This window comes from Pteropus medius, unplaced genomic scaffold (assembly GCF_902729225.1).
Source record: "Pteropus medius unplaced genomic scaffold, Ma_sr-lr_union100, whole genome shotgun sequence".
NCBI lineage: Eukaryota > Metazoa > Chordata > Mammalia > Chiroptera > Pteropodidae > Pteropus > Pteropus medius.
Window position 1 is genome coordinate 575,593 of NW_024341754.1, and position 25,742 is coordinate 601,334.

At 41.3% G+C, this 25,742-nt stretch overlaps 1 protein-coding gene across 2 annotated transcripts; it reads left to right on the forward strand.

The window, feature by feature from the left end:
* Nucleotides 1–6,708: 6,708 nt before the first annotated feature.
* On the forward strand, nucleotides 6,709–25,507 carry CUNH14orf93 (chromosome unknown C14orf93 homolog). Of its 2 annotated transcripts, XM_039851731.1 has the most exons (8): nucleotides 6,709–6,786; nucleotides 15,986–16,411; nucleotides 16,725–17,042; nucleotides 19,190–19,510; nucleotides 22,769–22,830; nucleotides 23,064–23,167; nucleotides 24,379–24,491; nucleotides 24,770–25,507. In XM_039851731.1, the coding sequence occupies exons 3-8, from the start codon at nucleotides 16,755–16,757 to the stop codon at nucleotides 25,187–25,189; spliced, it is 1,308 nt and encodes a 435-aa protein (XP_039707665.1). In that variant the 5' UTR covers nucleotides 6,709–6,786; nucleotides 15,986–16,411; nucleotides 16,725–16,754; the 3' UTR covers nucleotides 25,190–25,507. The 2 variants fall into 2 exon arrangements, with proteins under 2 accessions (XP_039707665.1, XP_039707656.1); XM_039851722.1 differs by having other exon boundaries at nucleotides 15,986–17,042.
* The last annotated feature ends 235 nt before the right edge of the window (nucleotides 25,508–25,742 follow it).

Sequence of the window (25,742 nt, forward strand, 5' to 3'; positions counted from 1 at the left end):
TGGTTTCATATTTTTCTCTCTGCTCTCACTTTATAAAAATTCCATTTTCTTTCCTATGCAAGATTTAAATAAAAACCAATCAATCAATAAACCAAGTGCTGCTTATGGACTTACATGAGAAAAGGTTATCACTAGCTGCCGGGTACCCAAAAAGCTGGTATTACAGGGGGAAACAGATGGAATGTCAGAAAGTGAGCTAGAGAGAACGAGAGACAAATGAGAGACAAACAGAAAAGTGACTCCTGGACAGCAAGAGTGAGATTGAGCAAAATGACGAAGGAGACATGGACGTGGCCGCGAAGATGGATGGAGACATTGATGGGCAGAGCTGGACTGTGAAGGAGGTGGGGGGAGGTCAGGGAGAGGGAGGGGAGACTAGGAAAGACAGTGATATAGAGAGTGGGCAGAGAAATAGGGAAGAAGGAAGCGGCTGGAAGCTAATGCACAATGAAACATGTTCCCCTGGAGACAGATAATTTCTCCAGCCATACATAATGAACACGTGCTTCTCTGTGTGTTGCCCCTGTACTGTCACAGTCACTTAGATTCTGAAAGAATCTCTCCATGTCTACACTGCTTGTGCAAGGTTGGAAAGATTTGAGCTCTCTCAGAATCACCTTCTCAATAGAGCCAGGCCAAAGACAGAAAAAGTAGAACCTCTCTCAGAAGAAAAGCAGGGTAAGTGAGTCAGGATCACAGATTCAGCACCTTTTGACATTTTATTCTTGGATTCATAAAGAGGTCCTCTCTCTGCTCATCTCTATATCCCCTGACCACACAGCTCACACCTACATAACATGTTCCCTTTTTTCTATATATGCCCACAGGTCAGGGCCAAGGCTGATCAAATAAGGAGAGGGAGGCTACGAACTCCCAGGAAGATAGGAATAGCAAGTGCTTCAGGTAAGAGGGAAATAAGTAATACCAAGGAGGAACGTGGGTAGACCACGGGGGACCAAAATCAAGGGGATATTTTGCAAATACTGCAGCTCTTTACCCAGTCTAGCCTCAATATTATCACTATCCTGGGACATCATTCATTCTAAGCTTCCCAGTTTCACATGATACGTAGGTCCTTTTTCACAGCAGCTCATCTTGAGTGGTGACCTATGGTGTTGTCTGAATGGAGGGATCCACTGAGCACCAGGGTTCTGTGGGAGGGTTCATAATCACTCTCTGTCCCTTGAGCCTCGAGGCTGCACTCACAGCTGAATCTTTAGGAAAGAAAGCAATGGAGCATTTTAAACCAGAACAACAGATTAAGCAGATAGTCCCACAGCTCCAAGCACCTCTCGAAGAAAAAATTGTGCATAAAGGTGGGTCAGCTTTAAGTCAAACGAGTCCAAGTGTGGTCCTTGGCTAGGGGTAGCTGTGTTTCGTATCCTATTTGAACAGCCTTAGGGCATCTATATAGAATCTCTGGTTGTTTTATGATATATCTGTCTTGCTTTTTCAGTTAAACACTATACTTTCTGTATTTTCTCCAATGTCTAGCATGGTGCAGGATACTCAGTAGAGATAATATAATAAATATATTTTCAATAAATATATGTGAAAGATTTCACTATGTGTTCTTATGCCAGTGATTCTTCCTTACCTTTCTCAGCATGGTGACTCCCTATTATTATTGAATTTCGAGATGCTGTTTGCTGCTCTTAAACATAACTATAAAACATAATTTTTAAAATTAAGAAAATTAAAATTACTTGCTTTAGGATTTTTAAAAATGTTATGCCACCTCTGCTTATAAGGACGACTAGGGGTCATAAAGAGTTTTGAGAATCGGTCCTGCCCATTCCCACTTTACCCAGATTCTGCAATCCTGCTATTTTTTTCTTCAAATGACAGGATTAGTCTCACATAAAATATGGTCAGCCCCTAAAGATTGGGCTCCAGGTATAGCTCTGTAGGTTATCTCCCTTAGTATATTTTGTTTTGTTTTGTTTTTTCTAAGATCCATGGATGGAGTCTTGGCTGATAACCAAAAACCCGGTCTTTGACGTCAGGCACATGAGTAAGTTGCTCTTTACAAGAGAAGGACTAAAATTGTTCATGGTGAAAGAGAGGAAGTTGTATGACCAAGCCCCTCACTCTAAAACAGAGAAAAGCCACTTTTCTTTGGGTTTGGTTTCCTTTATAATCTAGAATTGTTGCCACTTGTTTTTCTTCCACCTGTTAAAAAAAATGCTTTGACATCCTAAGTGGTGTTTATTAACACACATTTTGGAATTTTCTGAAGCATTATAATGGAGTCCTAAAATCAGAATCCCAAAGTCCCTGAGACTGTTCCCTTGCCTCAAGAAAGGGCTGAATCTAAGCATCTAAAGCAAAAATGTTATCTTTTTTTAAATTTTTGAAATGTTTCAAAACTTTAGAAAAGTTGAAAAAACAGTACAACAAATACCCATATACCCTTCACATAGGTTCATTAATTATTATTTTGCCACATTTGCTTTATCTCTATATGTATATATGTTTATTAATATTTATTTTACTGAATCATATGAAAGTTACAAAGATCATGACATTTTACCCCTAAATGTGTCTCCTAAGAACTAAGATATTATCTTACAAAACCACAAGGCTATTATTACACCAAGAACTTTTATATTGATGTAATCATACTATCTAATATCTAGTCCATATTCAAATTCCCCAACTGTCCCAATGATGTCCATTATAGCTTTTTTTTTCCTAATCCAGAATTCAGTCAAGGTTCACACATCACATTTAATTGACATGCCTTTTTAGTTTCCTTTAATTTAGGACCAGTCCTCATATTTGTGTGTATCTTTTAATACATTTATACTTTGTAGAGTCCAGGCCATCATTCGTTGTGTGCAATCTAGATTTGTCTTCATGATCAGATTTAGGTTAAATATTTTTAGCAAGAATATTACCTAGCCGATACTGTGTACTTCCCATTGCACCACATTAGGAGACATATAACATTAGTTCATTACATTATTGGTGATACAAAATTTCTTGCTAGGTTTCTCCATTGTATGTTTGTTCTTTGTAATTATTTAATTCGTAAATTAATAATAAATAGATTGATAATTTGAGAACATGAGTATATCTTATCTTATTCTCTCATAAACTTGCACCTATTGGTTTTATCATCCATTGATGATTCTTCCTGAATCAATTTTTGCATTGGTGGTTGCCTAATGTTGTTTCTTCAAATTCTGTCATTTCCTCTACATATATTAACTGGCAACCTATTTTTTTAATATCTCAAATATTTAAAGTTAACACAACACAAAATTGAACATTATATAAAATTTTTAAATATTAAAACATAAGAACAAATGGAAAGCCTAAGAACCAGTGATTGGATAAAATAATTAGTTTAACATAAAAGTATGAAGTAATAAAATTAAATTTTTCGCAATCTTTCTTCTCATCTTCCTCTTCTTCTTCTTTGTCTTCCTCCTCTAACTTTTTTCCATTTAGCTGTCTTTATTTTTATTATTGCATTTAAATTTTTTTGTATTCGTTGTATTTTACTGGTCTTTAAAGAAAGACTTCCCAGCTGTTCATACAATTTCTTTTGCATTTAATAATCAGTCAAATTCAGAACTTTTTTCCTTTAAAATCTAATCTGTTCTCACTTCTGCTACAACATAAACGACTTCACTCTTCCTTGAGTACTCTTCTAGGTTGTCTGCTGTCTTCCTTCTCTTTTCCTTTGCATTATCTTCTACTTTTCTGTAACCTCTTCCATCTCTCCAAATCTCATTCTCTCAGACATGTCCCTCTCCAGTGTCTCTGAAGACATATTCCCGACAGCCTCTGGGATTTCCTTCCACTGCTGTTCTAAAATACTCTCTGGTATGTTAATGAATGACTGTCAGAAAAAGCTTCCCTAGCCTCACTCCAGGGGAAGTTAAATTTCTTTGTATGGGGAAGCTCCTTTGGGGTCTCACTGAGCAGAAAATAGCTTAAAACAAAGAGATCTGCTTGATTCAAAGCCAAACAAGCAGCTTTCCCTCAATCAACAAGTCATCTGTAAAGTTAACATCTGAAAGCTCAAATATTTTAGAGTTCAAAACTGTAACTTTTTTAGGTGAAAAAGCTGCATTTTCTCCCTATTCTCATTATCTAACAGCACAAAAAATGCTTGACTCAAACTTTCTACCAAAGATTCCCCAGTGCCCATAGGGGAAATAAAAAGAAATGGCTTTTCCAACTTACCTCTGACTTTTGTAGAAATAGACTCATAATTAAAAATATGGCGGTTATGAACATTCTATTGATCATCGAAGAGAAGACAGTTTGTCTTTCATGTACTCAGAACATGAGAGTGGATTTCAGTTTAGCCTGAGACTATTGACTGCTCAAGAGCACAGGTTCTAGAGTCAGCAGACCTGGATTCAAATTCTAACTCTGTTGTTTAATGAGCTCAATTACCTTGAGGTAAGTCACCTTCTCTCTCTAGTCTCAGTTTCTCATCAATAAAAGAGGCAGTATAATAATATTTATATCATAGAATTGATTAAATAAAATAGAATGCCTGGCATCAAGTAAACCCTCAATAAATATTGATTATAATAATCGTCGTTAACAATTCTGTATTCCCTTCATCCTAACAGTTTTGAAAATAATCACTTGTACATTTGAGTTGTCCTAGTATATTCTTATCAAAAGTTAATATTTTTCTTAGTGATTTTCTAGCTGGCTTGTATTATTTTAAAAATTAATGGAAAACATGTGATAGGAAACACAAAGTCTATAACCCTTAAGAATGTAAAACACTGCCACCTCATTTTCATGTAACAGGGAAAGCTGTTGCCTGGGTTGCCTGCCACATAAGCTAGGGTGCTGCTAGTATGAAAACAATACTCAGTAGAAAGGCAACAGGCCTTTCTACTGAGAACCAGATCCGATCAAGAATTACCTGGACTTTGAGAACCAACAAGTGTGTGGAGGAGGCCTGACTGACAGCCAGCACTGAAATGTGGGGGCTGAATAAAACAGCTGGCTTGAGGTTTCAAGTCTGCCACCTGTTAGCTATGAGAACTTGTAGTAAGCTCTCTCTGATTCTGTCTCTTGTAAAATGGAGGTGCCAATAATCTGCCTATTTTACACTGATACAGTCAGATTATCTAATTTCATATATTTCATTTATAATATTCAGTTTTGCCCAATTATCCTGTAATGTCTATTATAGCTTTTTTTTTTCCTGATCCAGATTCAATCAAGGATAATAATTCTCATTTAGTTGGTATGTCTCTTTATCATCCTTTAATTTGGAACAGTTACCTTTGTGTGTGGCTTCATTTCATTAATATTTGGGAAGTGTTCAGGCCATCTGCGGTGTGGAATGTTGTGAGGATGAACTCAGGTAACAATATTTTTAAGAGCTGTGCTGTTGAGCCAGTGAAGTATAGTGGTTAAGAACTTGGGCTACAGAGCTAGATTTTCTGAGTTCAAATCTCAGGTTTCTCTCTTATTACCTTAGTCTAAACTTAGTCAAATTATGACTCTCTGTGCTTTAATCTCATGTAAAAAATGGGGGTAATAGTACCCACCCCCTACCATGGAGATTAAATAAGTAAATAAGTATATATAAAGAATCCACAAAAATCCCTGCACAGTAAAGGTTCTTCAGCTGTTACTATAAAAGGCAAATTCATGAGGTATGAGTTTCAAAATTTGTGTCTTAGGTAGAAAAATATTTCACTCATTTAATTATAAATGACTTTCCCCCCAGTGTTTACTAAATGTCTACAATTATGCCAGCTGCTGCAGTAAGAAAAAAAAAAGGTTTTGAATGGAAAAAAAAGTTTATGTTCTCTGATCTCAAACAGTTTACTAGTGTGAAATTACTAAAATATGAGAAATAATGAAGGTAAAATGCTGCTAGCCTGAGTAAGCATGAAGTTTCATGCTGATAGAACAGAGAAGTGGTCTGTGTTGTCTAAAATAGCTGAAGAATGGATAAAAACTGACTAGTTAGAGAAGGGGAGACAGGCTTTATCGCACGGAGCCGAGAGCACTTGAGCAAAGGAATAATACCGGGGTGAAAAGGTGAGGACAGTGGGAACTAAGAACAAACGGGGTTGTGGGACAAGATTATGTGGGGGTTAAAAATCCAGGTACAAGCAACCAGGTCTTCATGCAGGAGGTAAAGGGGAGCCATTTTAGGTTCTTGAGAATGTAGTTTTAACCAAATAGAGAAAAACTGTGGACTCAGGCTAAGCAAAAACAAGGCCCAAAGTGCAAGACTACTTTGTCTTTCACCTAAAGGAAGGAACATACTTGTATGAATGTTCATTTAAAGGTAGGAATGTTAAGCCAACAGACGTGACCTAGAGACATTCCACCTGGAAATCATGACCTCGGCCCCACGCACCAAGTCTTTGGTGCTTAATCCCAGCATAGAATTTCACTGACTAGTTAACTAAGTTCAGCAAATTGTCAGAAGGATCTCTCACTGGATTGTTATTATACTGGTGATGAGGATCTCGTTGCACGGAGAAAAACGATGGGAAAGGGTAAGAAAGCGAAAGGAAAGTGAGAGAAGTGGGGAAGTGGATTGGTGAGCGCGGGGCCACCAGAGTCCGAGCAAGACAGGGTCAGGGTCGGGGGTCGAGCGGCCCTCAAGGGGCCCCCCGGGGCCCGCGCCTCGGGCGCCGCGCGTGTGCTCCCGGGCGGGGCGCCCAGCGGCCGCCAGTGGCCAATCAGGACGGGCGTCCGGGGAGGGGCGGGGCTTGCTGGTTCGGGCTCCGCGAGTCCTCCTTTTTGCACACACACGAATACAAAGAGCCATACGACCTTCGGGTATCCTTTTTCCATTTTTTTCCCCCTCCTTAATCTTGTGTGTGTGTTCAAGTTTTTTTTTAAATAGAGATCTGTGGCAGTGCTGGGGTGAGGAAACTGTTGCTAAGGGGAATTTGCGCTTTTCCCCATTTCTTTTTCTGTCTCTCTTCCTCTTTCTTTTTCCTGGTCAAGGTTTAAATATACCAAGAAGTTGAGAAGCAGGATGGCCGTGTACAACTGTTTCCAGACAAATTTATAGAGATTTTTTTCTTTTTGCTATCACATTTTAAGAACTGGGAAATTTTTATGGTCGAGGGATTTAAAAATTCTAGCCGCTTGGGAAGTATAGATTTCCTTTTTTAAGCGGGCTGAAGGGATAATGTAAATTTCTGCCACTGGCACCGTCGAAGGAAGCGGAGATTTAAGACTCCCTCACAAAGCTGTTTGCGTGCGTTTTACACACCCTCACCCAGAATCAAAACCAAGTGGCTTGAATGTGGCAATTGTCCAAGGCCAATAGGTTAAAAATGTTTAGATATTATAATTGTGACACTCATTTCCCTGGGGAGGGAGGGTCAAAGACCTTTTTACAGTGCGTCTTACATTTTCATGAGGACAGTGTGTGTGTTTCATGAGCCAAATAATTTTGTAAAGATTTATCTTGGGGTTTTGTGCTTTGTGTATATGTACAGTGTGTGTATATGTGCCATATTAGATTTTGTTTTAAAAGTGATTGCCTTTGGTTTTATGTGTGCTCAGTAGCCCCCAGGATGTGAATTTATTTCTGTTGTGTTCCCAAATGTGATCAAAACAGGGTTTTGTGTGCAAATTCGGGTTTATAAGAAATCCTATGCTTAACATACTCAGGCACTTTCATTCTGTGTGCATCTACTCTATTTTTCTGGTCTTCTAAAGGATCAGATTGGTGAATAATTGCCAGGGAGTATACAGTCCATGTGGCAAATGAGGGTAGGCAATTTATTGAATCTGGTTCAAAGCCTTTTTTTAGTGACTGTTTCGCCTAAGTGGTTTTGCTTTTTATTGTCTCCCATTCTTAAATGTACAGCTGTGTATATTTTGGTCTTTATGTGTGGTTTGGTGGTTCTGTTCAAGAAGGGACATTCTTTCTTGGCTTTTTGACAAAATTGTCGTTTATAGGTTGGGATTTGTTTGAAAAGCTCCACAGCTGGCAAAGTATCAGGAAAATAACCCAGTCAAATCCAATTCTCAAAAACTTAATGGTGGTCAGTGGTGAGAGGGAGGGCTGGAGGAGGCAAAGGCAAATAATAAATTGGAGGGATGAGAAATGCATTTTGTTATGCTGCATTTTTGGACTGAAAAGCCTTCTGCTCATGTCTAAGAGTTACAGAGAAAAGTATATAAATTAGTAGAGGGCAAGCTTAGAGCAGAGCCTCCAGTTATGTGAGCTATATCCCAATTCCTTGTTACAGAACCGCTATCTATTAGGAGTCATATAGAAAATATTTATATTCAAATCTGTGTTCACAGATTGGAGTAAAGCATTGAAGTATATCGGGTGCTGAGGGAGAAACTGGAATGTCACAAGTGTAGTAGCAACCAGGAGATTAAAAAAAGGATCTACTGTAAAGTTTAAATTTCATTACAACTAAAACTACATATAATACATTTCCATCCACCTAGCATCCTAGTTTCAAGCAATATTTGAGACAACTAAATAATATGGTGATAAAATATTTGTTCAGGTCTTGAAATCCATTTAAGTGGCCTTGTGTGGGCTCTGTGTTTCTTATCTGCACTTAATGTTTTTATTCCCCAACAATGCCAGTCAGATCAGTGAGTCCTTAATAAACTGTCTGAAATGTTGATCATGCCATAAATTTGGACCTGCATATCTTTGAAATCTAGTCAGATTCTACTGGCCTTTGTGATGGCGGCAATGCTGGGGATTTTTAATGGAATTTTACCTTCTTTTCTGCATCACTGCATCACGTTTTGCCTCACTTTTTAGCTCTCGGAAAAGAGAGAGCTCTTCCTAGAGCGGAACGCAGCCGAAGGCCCTGACTTCCTAGGCTATTTAATTTTTACTAAGACCCTAGGCTCATATCCAGTGTCCCTGCTTTGAGTGTCTAAGTAAGAAAGAGAATTCTTCCCGCGAATATATCTTTGGCTTGGCCTTCCTAGCAAAGCAAAGCTAAACTTGGTTGACTTTGCTTGGGAACTCATGAGGCCCCAAGTAATGAAACTTTTTTGAACTATGGGTAACTGCCACTGTTACTGATACCTTAAAGATCTGTAACCAAGGCCAGCAAGAGCGAAAAGCTTTCCACCATCAAAAGTGGTGAAGCCGATTTGTGGCCACTGTATTTATAATCTCGTACACGCAGCTTCATAGTCAGCGGAGAACAAAAGCGAGTAAACAACAAAACAAGTTAAAGATGGCGCTTGACGGCCTTGAAAAAGCCTCGCAGTCGTATCCCTCCCTGAGGAGGCCCCTCCCCTCCCTGGTTCATTGAGTGACTGCATGTTGTAACCAATAGCGTCCCTGGCTCTGCTCCCCCCGTAGTCTAACCGCCAATCACGGGGACCCAGAGGATAAACGGGGCGGTGCCTCCCCGCGTGCGCGCGCTAGCCAGGTACACGGGCGGGCGCCGCGGTCTCCTTCAGCCACCCGCGCGCCTGAATCGGCGGCGCGGGGCACACGCGGTGGAACACCCTAGGGCTGCCAAAGCGGGATTGTCGCATAAGTCCACAGAGCTCTCGTGGCCACATAGTCTACCCACAGTGACCCAGGAGATCCTTGACCGCACCTCGGTCCACTCGGCTGGCGGTGGCTCCTCTCCGGAATCAGCCCTTTCCCCGGGACTCCCAGGGAAGGATCTACGATTGGGTTCAGGCCCGGTGGCCTGGGAGGCAGTGCCTGAGCTCTGTTCCCCCTGAGACGCTACGGTTGCCTTGCCTGTAACTGAATCATACTGTCTTCTGAAATGATTTTGCTGTCCCTGGTGCCCATATTGTCATCTTTGACTAATATTTAATCAGCTAACATTTACCAAGGCCTTTCTGGGCACATATATGGCTCTAGGATCTAGTTTTTCCATTTTTCAGTTTCTCCAGAAATGCGGGAAGTCTTCTAACGTTAGGCATATTTATATGAAAAGCTTAAACCGGAAATTTTAATTTTACCAAGTTGCATATTAGCAAATGTAAACAAAGACTAACCTACACTGGATTAAGAATTCTTTTACCAGTACACAAGTACCCCTGGAATTTTTGTGATTAGGTGGAATCCTTTTCATACTACCTCATTCTGTCCTCCGGGTCTACATTTTTTTTTTTACCTCTAGAAATGAGGTCTTAGATTTTCTTTGCAGATCATTAGATGGGTCAGCCTTTCAAAATGTAGGAAATTTTTTTTAAATGATATTTGCTTATCTGCTTTTATGTGGTAAAGCTCACTTCTGATAGAGGTTTCGAGATGCCTTTTAAAAGGTGAGCCATTTTGCACCCTCAGGTTGTGCAGGGCTCACCAGCACAGCAAGAGTTCTAAGTGGCCATTTTCCTTATTTATTTCTTAAAACGAAGATTATGTTATGGATTGCTATGCTTTCAGTAATCACTTTTAAGGAAGTTCATTGCTAGCATGACCCCGAATGAGTTAAAGGCTTATTATAAAAACATATATTATCTGAGTGATACCACATCATACACATCTATTAAATAGTGAGAACTTTTATTTTTCATAGTTTGGAGGTAAAGTCAGTCATGCAGAAAATTCAAACTCAGAATGGGCAGAAAGCAAGCCAGGGAGCTGCCAAGAGTATGATATATTTAGTTCTAACAAAAATACATGTGACTTAGGAGGAAAGGGATAGTTAAGATTATGGACAGCCTCACCCTCAACTGTCTAAAGAAGATGAGTTTTCTTTCTTTCTTTTCCTTCCTTCCTTCTTTCCTTCCTTCCTTCCTTCCTTCCTTCCTTCCTTCCTTCCTTCCTTCCTTCCTTCCTTCCTTCCTTCCTTCCTTCCTTCCCTTTCTTTTTTTAATCTAAATATATTTGTGAAGAAAATATCAAATTATTAAAAAGTACATTTTCTAGGCTTCTTTCACCTGTATTAAAATTAGACCAATACTGAAATAAAACCCAAACATATATTTTATGCAAACTTAAGTCTGACAGCTGCTCTCGTTTTGTGTTGGTAACTCATCATAAGATTGAAGATCTTTTTTTCTGAACATTCAATTCTAAAAGTTGATAGCATTTTGCAAGAAGCATGTATATTATTCTATGGTGGTCAATCTTAGTTCATTTCTATTTTTTCTTGAACAAAAATATGAACTCAGTTTTAAAATAAATGAGCCATTTGAAATTACAAAAGTTGACAGTATCAATGTTTAATAATAATGTTATAGATACTGCCTGGTTAATTGACTGTCATTAACCATTGCTTTGCCAAACATTCCATGTATTGCTGCATGGGTTATTGAATTAAAGTTTTACATTTTGAGAAGATATCAGTAAAGCCTGGCCATGTTAATACTATGGCAGGGTTGAATGGGCTTGAGAACCTTAAGCTACTGATGGAAAAAAGCAAGAATATGTTAGGTCTGGAGTGTTATAAAAGAACTGCACAGGTTATAACAACAGATAATATAGCAGTGCCCATAATAAAGTTCTATTATCAATATGAGTTATTCGTACTGAGGAAAATCTGCCTCCAAAGTAAAAAGACTGTCTCTGTAGTATATAACTTTGTCTTTTTTTATCCACCTCAATGAATCTTTGCCCCTGCATTTATGTTTTCTTCTCTACAGTCTCAGAGAAGAACTCACCTTCCTTCCGTCTCACATTGGGAGGATCCTTGTTAGAAGAAAACTTAAATCCTTTTGTAACTATCTTGATTCTTTCTATGTTCACCAGCCTTTTTCTTTCTGATTTTAAATGTACTGAAGCTCTAGAGCCCCTTCTGAATTCCTTCCTATTTCCTTCCCTTCATAACAAAACTTGACTTCATATCTTCTATTTTTCTCTCCATCAATTCCTCTTTCATCTACTGCATAGTATTACATTCAGTAGAAAAAAATACCACTCTGGGCCAATGACCATCACAGAAAAAAAATTTTTCATCTTTTTAACCATTCTGCTACACTTGTCACTGTTGATTAGATCCACTTTCTTGACATTCTCTCTCCTTTGGCTTTTATAACACTGTTTTTCTCCCACCTCACTGACCATTCTTCTCTTTTAATGAAGCCTCTTCCATGGATTGGCTTGAAGTGCTGTCCTTTGCCTTTGCATTTTGCACTTTATATTTACCCCTTGGTGAACTCATTCATTCTCAGGTTCATCTACAACCCTCCTACTAAAAATTCCAACTCTACATTCCAGCTCCGACCTTCCTTTTGGTTTTGTTTTTCAGTCCTAGTCAGTTTTTTCAGTACATTCCATTTAAAGATGTTGCCATCAGTTAAAATTTAACATATTACGTAAATATACATCTTTTTTAACAAGCTAGTGCTTAATCTCAACTGCTTCATTTCTATCATTATGTCAGTGGTACCATCTCCTGACCTATCTTCTAGTTTATAATCTTGAAGTTGTTTTTAACCAATATCTCTATCCCCAATATTTATTAAGTAAAGAAATACACTATCAGTTCTTCCTCCAGGATATTGAACCTTTATATTCACAACCCTCATTCTCATCAACTCACTCCTAGATAACTTAAACAGTCTCCTAATCCCTTAATTGTTCTACTTTTAGGTCTCTAAAACAGAGGTCAGCAAACTACGGCCCAGAGGCTAAATCTGGCCTGCCACCTGTTTTTGTGTGACCTGGAGCTAAGAATGATTTTTATATTTTTTAAGGTAAATATTAAATGTAATATTTTGTGGTATTTTCGTGTCTGTAAATAAAGTTTTATTGGAACAGCCATGCTCATTTGTTTACGTATTGTCCATGGTTGCTTTGTGCTATAGGGGCAGAGTTGAATAGTTATGACAGAAATCATATGGCCTATAAAAACTAAATTGTATATTATCTGGTCCTTTACAAAAAAAGGTTTGCTGACCCCTGCTCTAGGAGTTTCCTTAACTTGGTTTTAAAAGTCCTCTCTCAGCTTTCCTTTCTGTATAAGCCCCTTTGCTCTGACCTCACAGATACCGTTAATTCCTGTAATGTTTATTTTTCATTTAATCTTTCATGTCATCTTGCCACCCTACCAGTTAGTTCATCCTACACATTGCTCAAGGCTCAGTTGGAGGATTTTCTTTCATAAGACCCCTTTCCCATAAGATTTTATTGTGTTGATCTTTTCTTATTTTGAACTAACTCCTCAAGAAATTTTTAGTCTGTCCCATATTTTCAGGCACTTGTGTATATTTTGCTTTGTTCTTTATACATTTTCATTCTCACATACATTGTAAGCTCCTGGCATATGGGGACTTTGTCTTTTCTTCCTTTGAGTACTTAGAGGTGGCAGTCCATTTTGGTGACTCATCCTTTAGCATGGCATTACATATACAGAATTTCTAGAAACATCTTTTTTTTTTTTAACTTGTTCACCTTCTATAATGGGAATATATGTAGCAAATGAAATTAGTATTTTGTTTAGTTTTTAATCACTATCCAGCATTTAAGTTATCTCGTTAGTAAATATTATAATATATTATAATATGAAATATTCCTTTATTACCTGCTGCCCCAGTTTCTTTCCTTGTCCTTTCATTTCAATGTCTTAGAGTTTATGTGGGTGACTGTAGCAGGAGACAGGGAAATTAAGTCAACAATAATATTTATGAAACCAAAAAAAGAGTTATTTGAATTCCCATTGTGCTATATAGTACACTGTACTTAATTCAAGAAAACACCTATTTGTTGCCCTGAATGTAACATTCTAAAATGGGCTTAGTATGTTAACACACAAAGTGGAAAAGCAGAAAGAAATTGAGGAACAAAGAAAATTCACAATAGGATTTTATATTTAGCATTAAAAACTAGCAGAGTTGAATATTCTTAGTCTAAAGCCAAGTTGTGATAGTAAATAAATGGCAAATACTGTGTTTTCTTAATTATCTTTCTAATTTGCATCATAGAAGGTTTTGTTCCTATAAATGCATCTTTGTAGACTTGAATTCATTGTTACTTAATAATTGGGTACTAAATTTAAGGGGAAATCCCCCAAATTCCATTTCTAATTACTGCATTTTTTTAAAGATTAGGAAATCAGGACGGGTGTCCAGGGTGGGAACACGAGGGTGTCAGGAATAATCGTAATATTGTCCAGCTGCGGTTGTGGAGCACTAACCACGTGCCAGTGCTCTAGATGTCTTACACATATTACATATAATCTTAACAAAATCACTCAAAGTAGGCAGAAATGAGAACACTGAGGCTCAGAGAAATGAATAATTTGCCCAGGTTCACACAGCTCTTAAGCGGTGCAACAAGATGAGATTCCCCACCCCACCCCTTTTTTTTTTTACTTCCAATTTCAGTGCTGTTTTGGAAAGATGACCTACCTAGGAAAGACTGTTTAAGGGGGAGGGAAGGGTTGGAGGCAGGCAGCATGCAGGCATGAGTAAAGGCATCTTGCAAGGAAGAGGAAGTTTTGGAGGCAAGAGTAAATATAGCAGTCATCAGTTTGGTACCAGAAAATGGCCCCACCCACTGTCCCAACATGAGGCATCGTACTTTCTGATTTTACAAATACTGGACCCAACTGGCAAGCATTTGTATATTATTGTTTCCATAGCTTTCTTTTTCTCATAACACCCATGTTTCAGATTAAACTTCTTGCATGATGTTGGTTAAAAAATTTAAAACCCTGCAGGAGCAAATGTAGGCCCTTATAAGGAAGGAAAAGGATATATGAATGAATCATCCATAAATTGACATAGGAATTGCTTAGTGCTTTCCTTTAACCTTTAGTTTTAATTTGGCTTTAACCTTTAGTTTTAGGTTTAGTTGTGCCTTCCAGTGACTTTAATGACAGAGAAGCTATAAATGGATTTGAGTTAAATTCTTGCAAGAAGTGAATATCTGGCGCACACACACACACAAAAAGCGTTCCTCAATATAAAGGGTAGAAAGAGCAAATTAAAGACTATTCTTTAATAACCAAATGTAATGAAAGTGCATTGTCAGATCTACATTTTAGTATCTCAGAGGCATTGATATTGCCTGTTTCTGAAATGAGATTGCTAATTCAAAAAAAAGTCCCCAAATCTCAATATATAGAAATTTTTCTTCACCTCCTTCTCTCCTTTTAATTGTGATGTTATAATTTACAGAGTAAGATAGAAATGTATCTCTTGAAGAAATTGTAAACATACTTGAGATTTTGTCACTTAGGGAGCTTCAGGCAGAAGGATTCTTTTTTCTATAATCAAGTATCATTTAGAAAATGACAGCATGAAGTTCCTTGGAGTGTTCTCAGTGGTACAAATCAACCCTCCCACACTTTTTTTTTTTTTCTTTTCTCTTCTAGAGTAGTTTAGTTGCTTAACTACAGTGATTCAAAAGATAGGCAGTTTGGTTTATCATTGATATTCTGGTTTCTCCAGGTCATGTGGGCAAAGTGGCAGCACTTAGCTATTTAGTCATTCCTGTTGAGCTTTGCCTCTCCCTGAAGGAGCTTGAGAAGTGGAGATGAGAGGCCCCAGAGGTGATCTTTCTGTGCTATGGGTTAGAGGATTCAGAACCACTAGTTCCCTTTGCAGAGGTGGAGGCCCAGGAGTGCAGCCCTGGGTTACTGCAACTCAATTCTCTGATCCTGCTTTTCCTTTCATTTCCCTACCCAATCACCAAAAACATTAATAATATAATTGTCTAAGGTCAGTGACATGTTGACGGCTGCAGTGATGCTTATTTCTTATTTAGGAGTCTCACTCTGAATGAATCTGTGTGAAAATTATAGAGAGGATAGAATCATGATTCTTTATGTTAATAAAAGTGGCATGAGTTCAGAAAAATCAACACTAGATTGAAAATAGATAACTTGATTCCGCTGTCTTCTTCTGACCTTGAAAAAGATATATAACTTATCTGCATGTCTTTTCTCTGGACCTGGTGTAATGTTTCCTAGAGCTGTCCCTATGGATGAGATAACCTCCATGAAGTGTTCTGAAGGCCTTATGGAATGATGTCAGAGCAATAAAATGCAACTTGTTATTACAGCAAAGATAGTGAGGAGGAGAAAACACATCTACATTTTATTCCTTAATCTTCTAATCTTTCCAGATCCTGGCGGGCCTTTTTGAGTCTCATCTCAGTTCCTTAGGTTGGAGTGGTGGGGGATTCCAGGCTTGAGTGCAGGAAGAATGTTTTCTACCCTCTGAAACTGTATTCATCAAGAAGGCCTTTGTAGGCACCACCCTTTCAGTAAGGGGTGAATGTGAGTGACACTCAGTGTGTTGTCCTAGGGGAGCACAGGATCTGCAGACAGAAGAAGGCATCTATCTCTCCTCTGCAGGCCAAGGAGAGGCAGCCATGGACTGTGTGCTCCTTCATGGCTTGCCTACTCTTTCACAAAACACACCACCTGGTGCCCAGCCTCCTCTGATTATCCTCCATGGGAAAGAAAAGTGAATCCAAAGAGGCCAGTGCTTCCTGCCAAACTTGTGAAATCCATTCGACTGGGGGCGCTTTTTGGAGCAGTCCAGCAGTGTGAGCGTGGTTATTGTTGCTTCTGTCAGCCATGTCATTCAGTGCCACCATTCTCTTCTCCCCTCCCAGTGGCAGCGAAGCCAGATGCTGCTGCTGTGCCTGTAAGAGTGAGACTAGTGGGGTCAGCACAGGCTCTCAGGGTGGGAATCCTCCTCCCAGCACCCCTATCACAGTGACCGGACATGGCCTGGCGGTTCAGAGTTCAGAGCAGCTCCTGCATATTATCTACCAGCGAGTGGATAAGGCAGTGGGTCTGGCTGAGGCTGCTCTGGGTCTTGCCAGGGCCAACAATGAATTGTTAAAACGTCTCCAGGAGGAAGTGGGTGAGCTGAGGCAAGGACAAATGTCCACCCCTGATGAAGATGGGGATAGCCGGGCACATGGTTCCTCACCAGAGGAGCCAGGGCCTCTCAAGGAGAGTCCCGGGGAAGCCTGCAAGGCTGTGTCTGCTGCGGAAGAGGAGTGTGACAGCGTGGGCAGTGGCGTACAGGTGGTGATCGAGGAGCTACGGCAGCTGGGAGCAGCCTCCGCTATGGGGCCTGGGCCTTTAGGCTTCCCAGCCTCTCAGAGAGACATGCGGCTCCCGGGCTGTGCCCTGCCTGCCAGCGAGGGGACCCCGATGCTCAATCCTGTGAGTATGGCTGTAGAGCACATACAAGTGTTGTTGCTCCTTAGTGTTTTTCCTGGCCTTTCTCTTTTTTCTCTTTCTCTATTTTTTACCCCATCCTTAAACATTCCTTTTGGGTTTATTTGTGATGAAACAGAACAGTACCGAGTTTCTTTTGCCTTCAGGGATAGTCAGCACTCCTATTTTCTTCCTGAACCATAGCCTCTTTGACAAGAGGTCATTCCTGGTGTGTGTGGTTATGGGGGTGCCCTGCCTTCTCTCTCGGTAGATGGGTGGCACCTTCTTTTTCACAGCTGTCTCAGCTGCTCCATGTGCTCTCTTCTCCTAGTGAGAATGCCTGCCATGCACAGACGGCTCATTCATATTTTATCACGGGCCCTCTGCTTGCCAAGAGGAATTCAGTACAGAGAGATGGGAATGAGAGTGGAGAGAGCCAGAGGTAGAGAGAGAGAGAAGGAAAAACTAAGAGAGAAAGAAGAAAGATAATAGAAGACAGGGTAAGGAGGGAAAGAAGCAGGTGGAAATGAAGGGTTGAGGAAGGAGAAAAACAAAAAAAGGAGCATAGAAGAAAGGTGAATCTAAATGGAAAAAGAATACATCTGTGCACGAGAGAGAATATGAGGTAAGGTGAGAGGAAGGTAGAGGAAAGGAGATAAAATGAGGAAAAGAAATGGATAACTGAGAGTTAACAGGAGGAGAATAACATGTAAAGAGAAAGAGGGAGGCAAGCAAGTGTATTTGTGAGCAAGAAAAGACATAGAAGTACGCTGTGTTATTTCAGTTTCTTTATTACTCAGGGCCATATGAGCAGGCAAATCCTGGCTGAGTAGAGTAGAAACTGCAGAAAGTCACACATGGAAGTATGAAAAGGAGATGGAGCAACCATAGAGATCGTAGTAGAGATGAGAAAATAACAGATGTGTTGCCACTTAAGAGACAGTGGAAAGTTAATTCTTCTCCACCAGGTTCTTCCTCTGCCCTCTCCCTTTTCCTCCTCCCCGCATGACAAGGCCCAGACACCCAGTAAAGAGTAGAGGAGCAGAACACACAAGGTAGATGGAGGTTGCCACTCCTAGCCCATCTGCTGGATCTGAGAAAGAAATATATGAACTTCCCTGCCCTCTCTTCCAGTGTCACACTGTCAGTGGTCACTGCTCCATGAAAGCCTAGCACATGTGGGTGAGTGATGGCCACTGTTGCTCTCCCCAGTCTGTGCCTGGCCAGGACTATCAGTGGTTTGGAGCTGTGGGAGGAGAAATTGGGAAGGTGAGAGGAGGCAGGAGGGTACTAGGCCAGGCAATGCCCTGAGCTGTGGTTCTTTCAGTCAGGGAAGGCTTCCAAGCTGACAGGATGGAATTAGATTTCCCAGCGCAGAAAGCAGCTCACAGGTCTGTAAATCTCAGCCTCCTCCCCCGCTTCCTTCTGTGTTTTTTTCCCCCCCCACTTTCACCGTTTTGTTTTCTTGGCTGCAGAAATCCCCCCTCCTTTCTTCTTTCCTCTCTCTCCCTTCCTCCCTCCTTCCTTTCCCTGCCCTGTATGTCCTTGAGCGAGGGCAAAGGCTGGCAAGTAGATGTCAGGGCAGTGACAGTTGGATGAGGCCAGGGCAGGATCAAGGTGAGGGCACAGACTATCCCCACAAAGGGAATGGGGTTGGGAGGGAGTCAGTGCCAGCCTCTCTAGAGATTTCTGACTGTGTATCTCCCTCCTTTGTCCCCATTTTTCTTTGATTTCTCCTCTTCTTGTTACCATTTTATTTTCTTCCTCCTCCTCTTACTTGGTTTTCCTTTCTTATCATCACTTCTTCCCCCAATCTCTTTTAGACAAAACACTTACCTAGCTATAGTTCTTATACCCAAGAGCAAATCATATAAACGACCCCTCACAAATAGAGCATCAGAGACATGCCTTTCCCTTGTAATCAGTCCTGTGGTAACAACCCAACATGAGCAGCCCTGTACACACAAAAATACTTGCCCAGCACTCTCATAGGAGTCCCAGAGAAACAAGCCACTGACATTAAAGACTGTGCTAGATTCCCCGCTGAATGGCTGCTTCCCATTCTGTTCATTATCCGTGGCCAAAGGTTAATGGTTGACCAGGTTCCCCTAAGCCTGACTGGCTAATAGGCTATTCTTTTTTTATGTTCTTAGCTGGTGGATGATTATGTGGCCTCTGAGGGTGCAGTACAGCGGGTGCTGGTCCCTGCTTATGCCAAACAACTCTCACCAGCCACGCAACTGGCTATCCAGCGGGCAACCTCAGAGACAGGGCCAGAAAATGGAACCAAACTGCCACCGCCCCGCCCAGAAGACATGCTCAGTGCTGCTGCTGCCCTGGAAGGTGCCTTGGAAGAGTCAGGACCTGGGGGAACTGAGGAGCTGAGACATTCTCTAGGGTTTACTGCTTCCCCATGCAGGACCAGAGGGAGCGGGCAAAAGAACTCCAGGCGCAAGCGGGACCTGGTACTTTCTGTAAGTGAGCTTAATTTCTATGAATTTTTCTTCAGTCTAGAAAGATAAGAGTGAAGCTTGGGTTGATTTTAAACTTCTCATATTGAATGAAAGGTGTCTTGAATCTTACTGGAGTGGGAGGGGCAAGGAGGAGATAGTTCCATAGCTATGGGGATGGGCCGTCCCCCTGCTATCAGAGGAACTTTTTTTAGACTTTTCCAGAGAATGATAACTTCCATTTAAGAGGATTTAATATTTCTGAAAGGAAGACCTTTAAGGGATTGAGCACTTTGACCAGGGAAAGATAGCACTGGAAACTGCTTGCAAATTACCAGGGTTCAGGGCAAGCCGCAAGGGGACCCTTAGGCAGAAAGCTCAGGGTGTCCTGCGGTGGTCCCAAACCCCAAAGATGCAGAGGGCCACTAGACACTAAGCTCAATAATAAAAGTTGGAGGATTCTAGTGAGTCTGAGAGCTCTTGGCAGGGAATCTATGGATCTGAACCAGTTCTGACTGGAACCTTGGTGTGGCTTTAAGCCCTGGGAGCCTCGCTAAACATCCTACAGTGTACAGGAGAGCCCCCTACAGTTATCTGGCCTTAAATGTCAATAGTTCTGATGAGAAACCCTGTTCCAGGGTGGCCACAGTCCTTGGGATCAAATCTGTGCCCCAAAACATCTTTCTGATAACGATGGGGATGTTCTTTAGCCATATAATGTTCATATTGATGGGTTTCCATTTTCCGGAAAGTGGCTGATGACTAACTTGAGAGTTCTGGTTAAGAGTTGAGATCACCACTCACATTTGACTGAAATCTTATCACAGTGTATTGCCCATTTTTTCTAGTCTTAGCAAAGATTGCAAACATTTATACCTCCTTTGTTTACATTATTTCCTCCTTCCTTTTCCTTTTTCCAAGAGAAAGTACTCTCCCTTTCATTTGATTCGTTTTTACACTGAGGGATTTTTTTCCCTAGTAAAGAAGACATTGTTCATAATCAGTATCAACTGGTTTCTAACCTTCCTTTCAAATTTTGGTTATGTTCAGGGACATTTCCTCACTTATCAAGAACAGGGAATGGGTTTAGTTTCTTGGTCATGGATTTCTAGCCCAAGAGGTCCACTCTTGCTGCCAGTGATAGAAATGAAAGCATTTACCTAGAAAAGCATTTCAAAGGATTTCCCAAAGGATTTCTATCACTTCTATTCCTCTCCTGCCTACTGCCTGCAGTGACAGGTCTAGTGTTGAGGTCTGGCTCCTTCCTGCCCTTTGGAGAGCTTGGTAGAACTGTGAGACAGTATGCTCACTCATTTTAGTACTTGAAAAGGATCTAGAGGACCAGTCAGGGAATTTTGCTGTACATCACAGAGGAAGGTTTAAAGTGTTCTTGTGCCAGACTAGGTTTTGAGGGAGAGAGATAGTTATAGATCTTCACTATTCCAACTTTAGCTCTGGGGAGGAATCAGAGAGGCATCTCTCCAATCTATTGAGGCTGCTGTGGATTGCTGCTAGGGATCCAAAAGGACCAAACCCAAACTCTTAATTCCTTGGACTGCTGCAGATCCCAGCCACCCCTTGGGGAAATATATTTATTTTTAGCTCACTCAGGAGGTAGGTGAGCCAGCAGCCTTTACAGTCTTAACACTTATTATTGTCTAGAGTATTTTCCCTTTCCACTTCAAGCCTGGTTTGATTTTTATCAGCTCATCACTTCCAAGCCACTTGAATTGGAAGCTATGCAACTCATTTTTTTTCCTTTTGCAACTCTTTCAAATTCTTTCTGAAACAGTCACACATCCCCCTGTGATTCCTTAAGTTTGGATTTCTAAGAGGTAAAAGAACTATATCAAATATGAAGCTAGTATAACAGATTTTTTTTTTTTTGGAGTGGAGACCCTAGCCATAAAGAGTTAACACTAATTTCCTAAGCTGATATGGTCAGTCAGCCATAGAGGTAGAAGGGTAAAGTGGACATCTCTGAATATGAAGCTGAAGTCTTGAGATCAGAACATGAGTCCATCAACTTGGGATTGGGTAACGTCCATTGACTGTGGGAGCTTGGGATGAAAATATAATCAGGAACAACTAAATTTAATAGGAAGAAACATTAAATCTTGCATGAAAATTAAAAAGAAACAGTTGTAGAATGGTATGGATAGTAATCCATGTGAAAAGTAAACTTGAGTTGACTACAGGCTCACTATGAATAAACCTTGTGACACTATGAGTAGGGATGGGGTTGCTAGGAAAGATAACAGCATCTTGGATTTTGTTCCTAGAAGAGTAGAGTTCCACTTGGGGAAGTAATCTTCCTTTTGGCCAGACTTCAGCTGATGAGTTAGATGTGCTTCCAAGTGCCACGTTGTAAGACAGACCCTGGCGAAGCAGAGAGCCTCATAGTCTCATGAGGAATCTGTCTGGAAACTCTGCCATGAGGAATGGCTGAAGGACATGGGGTATTTAGACCAGATAAGAGAAGACTTTGAGAGTACATGAAAGCTATCTTCAAATATTTCAGGTGCTGTTATGGTCAAAACTGGGGTCAGGTTTTGGAGCATCTAAAGCAGAACTTCAACAATTAGAGGTGTTCAACAGTAGAATAAGCTGACTCAAAAACTAGTAAGAACCCATCATTAAAGGTGTATAAACAAAGCTGAAAGACTGCTTGTTTAATGATGAGAAAGAGAGGTTGGGCGATAAAGTCTCCAAGGTCCTTTCCATTTCACATTTCTGTTATTTTAGGATTGTTTTCTAGAACAGGGTGTGTGCACCCCTGGGATTTGTGGCAATGTGCAAAGGGATATACCTGGTGCATTTTCCTGGGTCATCAACTTTACTAGAAGGTATTAGAAGACATTTTTATAGTAATAGAAATACAGATACACTGTGAAGAAATTTTTTAATTTGCAGGAGTAGGGGGCTGCAAGAAATGTCTATGTGCAGTAACCTTGGTGTATGTTCACTCTCTTGCTATTGGGATTATGTTTGCAGAAATGTTTGAGGCCCTCTGCTTTAGTGATCATATTCCTCAGGAGCGGAAGTAAGACCAGGGATGGTCCTAGAGCCTTCACACAAATTAAATGAAAAGGGGGATAGGGGCCCCGTTAGAAATACTAACTTGGATAGGCTCTCTGGCTAAGAAAGGGCACTGACAGAAGTGGAACTCAAACTAGGGGAAGGATTTAGGCAGAGAACCCCATAGGGACAATGCCTAGGGACCAGAGGAGGGTTTCATCACATCCACTCGTGGCTTGATTCTATCTTTGTTTTTTCCCCTAGAAATTGGTCCACAATGTGCATAACCACATCACCAATGACAAGAGATTCAATGGGTCTGAAAGGTATGATCCTCTTAAGAGAAAAGAGTCATAGGTACTTTGCCAAGGAGAGGGAAATAGAAGGGGCTGCTCTAATATAACAATGAGGCTAAGGCTTTGATCTCACCATTGTCCCTTGTATCCTGTCTTAGGCCATGGAGGAATTTACCACAAAGTTGATTAGTGCTGGGAATCTCTATTTGTGTCTAGTTTAAAAAATACTGACTGCTTTATTCACTCTCTTCTCTTTGTGGCAGTATCAAGTCCTCTTGGAATATTTCAGTAGTGAAGTTCCTTCTGGAAAAACTCAAGCAGGAGCTGGTGACCAGTCCCCACAATTACACTGATAAAGAGCTGAAAGGTGAGAAAAACTGAGTTAACTCCTGTCTCATTCTTTCACCATCCTATTCCTAGTCAGAGGAGGAGTGGCATAATGGAGATGATTTAGGTGGTTTTTAAAATAGTGAACTTAAAAACATATGTTAGCACAGAATTGTCTCTAGTTGCCTTCTTATTCCTATACTCGGTCTGAAATGTAAATGGGAGAAGGAAAGCACTAGAACACCATCATGCATGATGTTTACCTAGGATCTGAATCTAGGGTGTTACGAAAAGGAGATCAGAATCCTTTTTGTTCCTAAGTATTACATCCTGGGGTTTCTACTTTCCTTGCTCTTCTGTTATTTGTTTGTAGCTAACCCTGAAGCATTAAGAAAGCTACCACTGGAGAGAGATCCATGGCCACGATTCAGTAGAGGTGGCAAACTTGACACTTGTCTGAGTCAGGAGAGCTCCTAGGCGTCCTCACTGGCAGTGCTAACCACAAAACAGACCGACCAAGGGACAAGAAGCAACTTGCTTAAAACCACCCAGCAAGTCAGCCACAGAACCAGGACGGGCCCGGTGGGTCTGTCCACCCCCAGTCCAGGGCATACCACCACATCACAGGTGGCCTTGTCAGACCCAGTCCTGAGCCTCACCCTAACCTGGTCTGCTCTGCCCCACCCATGGGGATGCTGCTGCCTTTGGCAGGCAGGGAAGCAGTCCCGAGGCTCATGGGCTGGAGCCTTGCAGCCTTGCCTGCAGCCTGTAACCATCAGTGGGGCCCTGGGAGGCTTAGGCTCACGCTCTGTGGTTAATGGCCACAGTGTGTGGGGGCTGACCCTAGCTTCCAGAGACTGTCACCATGGATGCCAAAATAGCATAACTGAGATAAGGTCAATAAGTGACAAATAAAGCCAACTTTTTACAAAAAAAGAAAGAGAGTGAGCAAGCAAGCTTCCACTGAAGAAGCACTTGTAATCTCCTATCAGCATAATAGAATTGGGAGTAAGTTTAATTGGGGATTGTGGGGAGAGAGTTACAGAAGCACTGGAGTCATCTTTTTCTAGTGGGAGATATGGGAGGAGTTAGTGTTGGAGATAAAGGTGGGCAGGGAGAGCTAAAACAATGGATGATGGAAAAACCATCCTCTAAATAGTGATTCTCACCCTCCCATCCAGTAATGTTAGGGCAGAACAATGGGCTACGGACCACTGCTCTTTGCTCCCTTTCTTCTTCCTCTCCTGCCAGGAGCCTGTGTAGCCTATTTCCTTACTAAGAGACGTGAGTACCGCAACTCCCTGAACCCTTTTAAAGGCCTGAAGGAAAAAGAGGAAAAGAAACTTCGAAGTCGTAGATACCGGGTAGGTTTCTAGGTCTTTCCTTCAAGATGCTAAACTCTAAACCCTAATAAGCTACAGTGGGAAGGGCCAGAGGTTGTAGCATCTGAGAATAGAGTCGAAAGCCAGGAATATATGCAGATGGAGGAGGAGGAGGGTGAGCTAGTTCTAAGATTTGACTTGGGGGCTGGGTTCTCTCAGGCAAAGATTTTACACAGCCTTCCTCCCACCCAAACTCTCTCCCCAAATTTAATCAATAGTTTGTTCCTCTTCCTAATTTCTGTCCTGCTCCCCTACCATAGCTTTTTGCCAACCGATCTAGTATTATGAGGCATTTTGGACCTGAGGACCAACGTCTGTGGAAGGATGTGACAGAAGAGCTGATGTCAGATGAAGAGGACAGTCTTAATGAGCCAGGTGTCTGGGTGGCCCGCCCTCCCCGTTTCCGGGCCCAGCGCCTCACAGAGCTCTGCTACCACCTGGATGCCAACTCTAAGCATGGCACTAAAGCCAACCGTGTGTATGGCCCTCCCTCAGACCGATTACCTTCTGCTGAGGCCCAGCTCCTTCCACCAGAACTTTATAATCCTAATTTCCAAGAAGAGGAAGATGAGGGAGGTGATGAGAATGGACCTGTCTCCCCATCTTTTGACCAGCCCCACAAAACTTGCTGTCCTGACTTGAACTCATTCATTGAAATCAAGGTGGAAAAGGATGAGTGAAATCTATAACCAAGATTAAGTCTGGCTTCTGCCACTACCCATGTCCCAGAAATGGGTGGCTCTGGGGCTTCCTAGAATAATGAGATGTCCTCTGCAGCCTGAGAAAGCAAGTCAACCTCTCTCCCTAACACAGTCCCTACTGGAAGTAGAAACTGGCAGCTCTGGTTGGATAAAGGACTTATCTGGAAAGGGGTGAACTTCCCCTGTTGTGAATGGCAAGCCAGAAAATGATTATTTCTAAGCATAAACAGTGCCTCAGAAGAGCCTGAGATGAGGAAAGGAGGATGGGTCTAAGAAACATGAGGCCTTCTCAACATATGCTCTGGTCTCTGAGTTTTTTTGTTTTTGGTTTTTTTCAGGTTTCGCTCAAAGCTCTGGGGAAGCAGCCCTAGTTGTGTCTTTTGCTTCCCCTATGACTGACTGCTGGTCTAGCTCTGCAGTGGATGCAGAACAGGACCAGTCCAGGGTAATACTGCCACCTGGTGGGTAGTGTCAGTCATGGGCTTGATCCATCTGAGCAGAACCAGGGCTGCATCCCTATTTGGGAATTAGG